At 31.7% G+C, this 6,875-nt stretch overlaps 1 protein-coding gene across 5 annotated transcripts in view; it reads right to left on the bottom strand.

Annotated features, from left to right (window-relative positions):
• Window positions 1–6,875, bottom strand: part of LOC117124967 (transcription factor AP-2-beta-like) — a 69,553-nt gene that overhangs the window by 6,661 nt on the left and 56,017 nt on the right. For all 5 annotated transcript variants that reach the window (XM_033271310.1, XM_033271307.1, XM_033271311.1 and 2 more), the window contains exon 5: window positions 1,896–2,014. In XM_033271310.1, the coding sequence (XP_033127201.1) occupies window positions 1,896–2,014 (119 nt within the window). The remainder of the gene's footprint in view (window positions 1–1,895; window positions 2,015–6,875) is intronic.

Here is a 6,875-nt window from a genome sequence, read left to right as displayed (position 1 = left end):
TATATATATGTGTGTGTGTGTGTGTGTGTATGGGTGTATGTATGTATGTATGAATGTATGTATGTATGTGCACATATATATGCCTACAGGCCTACCTAAAGTTAGTGTATTTATGTAGTGATAATTGACACGATCTAAAAATTGACATGTCTTAGCTTATTATTTTATTCTTAGGACCTAGGAATGGTCATTTAAACTAGTGTGTTGTTATAATGAGATCTGATTAAGGTGGAACGCTTGAGTTACATTTATGTCAATGAATGAGACGGACACTGCCAATCATGCGTCTACCTGGACAGCGGTATTTTGTCTCACGGTGTCCCACCTTAGTAAAATACTTTTATCCGAAGTGGTGTTTTTATTGACTGGGCCTGGGCAAGGTGGTCAAGCCTAATCTGATGATCACACCTGCGTATTGTCCAGGGGCGAGGTTGGTACGAGAGGGTCAATGGATCAAGTGGCCACTCTGCTACCAGTACTAGATCTTGTTAATTGATATTCCTAATAATTATGAATGAAATAGCAACACCTTCCCAAGGTTATTACAAGAATGGTTAACAACGTCCCATTGAGACATATTTAATTGGCGTATAACAATGCAAATAGTTCCGCCATGTTTCTAGACAATACATAAAATAAGCTGAATAATAGCACCGTCAAATGTTAAAATCAAAGACTAACATAAATTGAAATAAAAACTGAAAACATAGATCTTTATACTATACCATATACAATATTATTTCAAGGCGTATTGTAAAGAGCACACAATACTACTATTTGAACCGCTGCAGGATAAATTATACGCGCCGTCGGTTAAGTAAGAGCAGCCGAAATGGTGATATTTTCACCCCGAGATATGCGACTGATTGTACACTGAGGAACAGCCTAATATAATTATATTAAAAAGTCGTCTAGCCTTTCTATGTAGGGATTCAGAATGCTATTGTTAACTTTTATAAACTTCTATTTTAACCCTTTAGGCCAACTACTACACCATGCTGTATGTAGTACGATGGCATAATGTTTAACTACTGTATCCGTAAGCCTAATAATGTTTGCCTGGTTATAATTTAAGCTATGATAAATTCATAAAAATTAGAAACGATTCCTGAGGAACACGCGGAAATTGATATATATTTTTTAACTGTACGCCAATTGCACACTGTACGTACAATGCTACAGTATACCGTTTCAATACATTTATTTGTATGTTGGATTTAACGAATTTTTCAATGAATATGTATATATACAATTGTTAATGAATATATATATATATATATATTATATATTAAATTATATATATAGTAAAATGGTGACAAAAAATAATAACATAGGTGGTTGACGTTTTTTCAGGATATATACAAAATTATTTAATAACGAATATTATGTATATATATATATATAAAACATGTTGTATAAACAATATTATATTATTTATAAGTTATATATATTACATATATATATTATATACATATTATATATATATATTATATATAGATATTATATATATTATATATATATTATGTATATATTTTATATATATTATATATATATAATATGTATGTATATTATATGATAAGCATTTAAATGACATGGGCCTTTATGACTTTAAAAATGGTTGCGAGTTTTAGGCTACTGCTAAATGAGGAGCACTATTCAAAGAAAAGTACAGATTGGACTGTGTGTTACAATACGGTTTTACAACATGAATATTTGTGTTCTAATTGAGTAACCATAATTACGACACATGTCGGATCTTTGTCAAATATTGATTATGATATTAATATGTACACTACAAAATGCAGCAATTGGCGCCACAATGTAAACAATTGTAGCGGTTTCTACTCTCATCCACAATTGCCAGTGTCATACAGAACTATATAATGTTGACATACCTTCAACTAATGATGTAAAGAGAGTAACATTGGCAGCTTTTCGACGCCCAGCAGGTAGATTCAGGCCAATTTTCTCTAACCGCTCTCTGAGATACCTTCCGCCATTTTTTGACTTGGCTCTGCAAAGATAAACGTGTAACAATTTAGATTATTTTATTATCTGTTGTTTCACAGTAATATATACCGTAGTAATTACAAACAACATACAATTACGTAATGATTATAGACCTATACGGATTCACATTATCAATTCGATAGGCCTAACTGTAAATACAGTACAGTAATAAAACAGCAGTAATCATACATTCTGCCCTCTCAGGTTCATTCTATAAGGAGGTGCTATAGTACTTCCGTGGAAAAACCATCAAGATCTCAACATTGCCATCACTTTCATTAACCATATAGCAACCTTCGGTTATAACATTATAACTTTCTCCATCACTGTCGCACCATTTCAAAAATCAAGCCTAATTCTGATATATTCATTTATTATTTAAGCACCAGAAAATAAAAATTAAAAGCTACTCAATTCAACAAACGAAATTGTAAGAATGAAGTACCGAGAGTAATATATAAGAAATGTCGTTAGTAAACTTTGGCGAGTATCTACGGTCGGTCGGATACTGGGGGTACTACCGCCAATAATAATAATAATAATAATAATAATAATAATAATAATAATAATAATAATAATAAAAGGCCTATAGGCCTAACTGTTTTTAAAAGTTATGGTAAAAAGCTGAAACACATTAGATACGTGCTCAAAACTACTAATAAAACACATTTAGGTTCAAAATATTGATTAAAGTAACCCTGTTCATTCTACGTATTTAGAAATACGTATAACAATATCAACACGCATGTGTTACCTGATAGGGTTTTGTTTTTTAACATTAAATATTTTTAAAATAAGTAACTGAATATTAAATCTCTAGACTTAAATCATAATAAGCCTCTCAACGGAAAAAATGGGTTCTTTGATTGCTGTGACATGTGGCATTGTGTTGACAGAGGTTTTCAAACGAATTCCTTTGCACTTCGACACTGAAATTGCAATAGTTTATCCATGAACATGGAACAACTCGACTTCTTTATCACCGATGACATTAAAACTAATGAACACTTACATATCGAAATAGGTTAAGCAGATTTTTTACTCTCTTTTGGTCGATGTGATGATGTAATTTGTCACTGAGTCTTCGATGGCAACACTGCTAAAGTCATTTATTTTTGTTTGCGCATACCTGCCCTACGAATATTTCTAGCATAATTTAGCCCTAGGCTAGACTGGACCCGGCATGAAAATGGATCATAACGCTGGCAGAATCAGCGGGCTACCGCCCTGGTACAGGTTAAAGAATCTCCGTTCAATGACCTTAAATATTAAGGTAAGACTCTAAACTATTTCATCTTGGCTTCTTCGCGATTACCTTGTAAAATTTCATTTTCATAATTGAGACAAGTTAGAAATGCAGGTGACGTTATCCAGTTATGCTAATTAGGTTGCACCTAAGGGAAATCGATATGAATCTTATCATCTTACGGTCCAGTCGTGTAAATCACGATACGTAGTCAGTATATGAATTAAGTTCAGTAAACGCCTATCGTACAATGGAGTATATGGTTGTACCATGGTTGTATAAATTTTATACCTCATGGTTTTTGTTGTACTGAACTACGTATACATCCTACTTTCATTTTATTAGAATTAGAAGATAGAAACGCCTTACATACCATTCGTCATTTATAAAGAAAAAAAAATTAATAATTAAGGACTAATCAATCAGCAAAAGATAAAAATTATAGAGGATTAAATGATAATTGATGAGCATTATCATTTTATTGTATTCATCACTGCTAATGAGAAAAAACTTCATCAAGTGTTTCGATGTGCAGTAGGTTCACAGGCTGAATCATTGTCATTGGTGGGTTCCAACAGTGGGACACAGAAATAAACCTTGAACATAATATCGATAATAGCCTATTCCTTGATGCAGCAAAACAAAGTTATGTTTTTATACGTTATATTTACTACCACCTTATTTAAGCTATCAATTATACACCAGACTAGTTATACTTTAATCAAATTATCTCCAATCTTGGAAGCGATCCCTGCGGGACGTCATTATTTGACGGTCACACATAATCATCTTTGGTCACATAGAGGAAAGCTATGGATTATCTAGGATTATAATAAATTATACCTTAATATAATCTTCCCGCATTTGAACTATCGATGAGTTTGATCCCTGTCAAATGTTTTATCCTCTATGGAAGTAATTTATATTCGTATTTAAAGAAATAACGTTTGCTTGTGATGAGCTGATGACCAATAACATTATTTACTAGTTACTTTTTAAAATAATTCCCTAAGTTTATTTAGAAAAAGAGTAGATTTCCCCCGCCAATTAAAAGATAAGTCACACAGGCCTATAGGCATAACACCGTTCCTTACTCTGCTTCTCCGAGCGTGAAGTTTGTAAACCAGCGAAAACCATTATTGTTTTATTGGAAGTTGGCTACTTTTTTACCCTGTTAGGCCTATATGCACTTTAATAATTTAAACGAATGATTTTGCAATTAAGGATGTTCAGATTTCACCACAGAGTACGACTACATTTTATAATGTGTTTAATAGTTCAAACCTAAACTACGAATAAAGTTGAATAAACCCACTTTAAATTTTAACTTGGCCCTACTTCAATAGAATGTAACATATTTTATAATAATAATAATAATAATTATTATTATTATTATTATCATTATTATTATTATTATAAACGTAAGCCTATTATTATTTATTATCTTATGAAGATTACGATTGTTATGGAAAATCGTCTAACGTCACAGCAGGAAAAAACTGCCTCTGTACCTGCCCCATGCCGCCAAATAAAAAATGCCTCGGGAACATCTTAACACAAGCGGCTCTCCACTAACTGTTCCAATAAAACCCGTAATCAATTGTCACTCAGAACTATCAAATTGCAATTAAAATTGACATCTAAGGCGTTTTCTTGATTTGTTAAAATTATCAGCAAATTATGGGCTGATACCATGTAATCCCCTTATGACAAGTAATGCGGAGAATATGCACAAAATAGTTGATGTAATTGTGTTGGTTAGTTGCCCAAATTACATTTCCTATTGCAGTTCTTGATAATATGGATGTGTCCATCATGCTAATGATGAGTAAACGTCAACTCGATAAATAATACTTGATTAATCATAAACAATTTCCGTAAAACACCTTAGCAGTAAAGTCAGCCCGAGATAAGAATAAACGATCATGCGTGATGATGGCTTTTGGCAGACTATTTTTAAAATAGGCCTACCTGAGCACTGTTTCTACCCTTATTTCATTATTTACATGTATACATATACATATTTAAACTACACAGGTGTACTTTTAAGGCTTACTTTATTAGGCTCATCATCTAGTTTTTCGACAAGTCTGCAAAGGGTAAATTGTATTTAAATCAGTTGAACAATTTCCATTTGTTCGTCGACGTCTTTTCCAGAAAAGACTATTAAGTTTAGCTCAGGTATGCGGAACTAAAGCTAATGGGTTTAAAATAAGAGTAAACAAGAGAGAGAAATTCAGTCATTACGATAATTCTTCTTTCCCTGTTTGTACAATTTTACAATGATAGATCGGTCACCTGATAAAATACATATTCAAATATCGTCGATGTCGATATTGTATATGCATCACATTATTTAGTATTCATCTTGACCTTGCAGCTGACTAAACAATAGTGATATAAATTTTAAATAATTCTAGCGATGTAAATCATGGTAATATTTAGTATGAATCGGATTGACAATCTGTCATTTAAAAACTAAAATTAAATTATTAACTATAATACTATATTACTAATATTTATAATTGATTTGTAAGATTATGAATTTTTAAGTTAAGGGCGCCACAGTTCAAAAGCTTGTATTGTAGCTTGTCTGTGGTTCGCCTTTCTTCACACCATTATATGTTCTTTTACGTATTGACTATTTGATTTTGTGTGAAAATAAATATTTCTTAGACTCAGACTCATTTGTTTTCTCCCAGAATACATAGTTTGATTTATAACTACTGTATTCAATGTCGATGGAGTTATGATACAATAATACAAAGAAGTTGACAGTTTCCTATCTTTAAGTAAGTAGATGATCCTATATCAGTCTAGTTAAAAGAGCAATTTGCTTCTTATATTTTTGTAGGACAAAATCTATTCATACTTTTTAAAGATAATACATTTTCTTGCACCTTGTTTTGCATAAATGAATAAATATTATCATCCGACAATCTAACGAATACATAACAATACATATACATATTAAACAGCTTTTTTAATTAATCAAATAAACGTATTAAAGACAAAAATAATGACGGTATATAAATATATAGAAAAATCGCTGGGTTGGTTGGTTCCCAGTCCAAAGCCAGATCCCAGATAACAATAACACTAAAGTAGACACCGCCCCCTATCAGCAACACTATTTCCGAATAAGTGATTATGGAACACCTCATCAGCAGAGACGTTCCCATTTGGCCAGAGGGACATTATCAATAACTGTGCAAGGAATTGAAGCGAATAATCTTCTGTTATTCTTTACTGCTTACTTAAATTCTATATTGTTAAGTTAATGCCTGATCCTTGTTCTTACTTTGAGTATTGTCGACCAAATCCCTGTGAAATCGGTTACTTAATATACAACACCTGTTACAAAATCGACCGGGTAAAACCCTTTCCCACATTTTATATAGAACTTAAACAAATAATTATAAATTCACTGTAAAAAAATAAATTCGTTGCATTTAACCAATGATGTATTAGCATCACGAATATGATAATTAATGCTATATATAAAACATATCTCGAAAAATAACACTGATTAGAACTTTTCTTCAGTATTTTGATCCTTACATTTTAATATCTGCATGTATTTTAATTATATCATCAGTGTAATTAACGATACATATAT

Source organism: Anneissia japonica, unplaced genomic scaffold (assembly GCF_011630105.1).
Source record: "Anneissia japonica isolate Jap-2015-1 unplaced genomic scaffold, ASM1163010v1 scaffold288249_len478412_cov200, whole genome shotgun sequence".
Classification (NCBI taxonomy): domain Eukaryota; kingdom Metazoa; phylum Echinodermata; class Crinoidea; order Comatulida; family Comatulidae; genus Anneissia; species Anneissia japonica.
The sequence above is the reverse complement of the archived record's forward strand: the minus strand, read 5'-3'. Positions and strand labels throughout refer to the sequence as shown.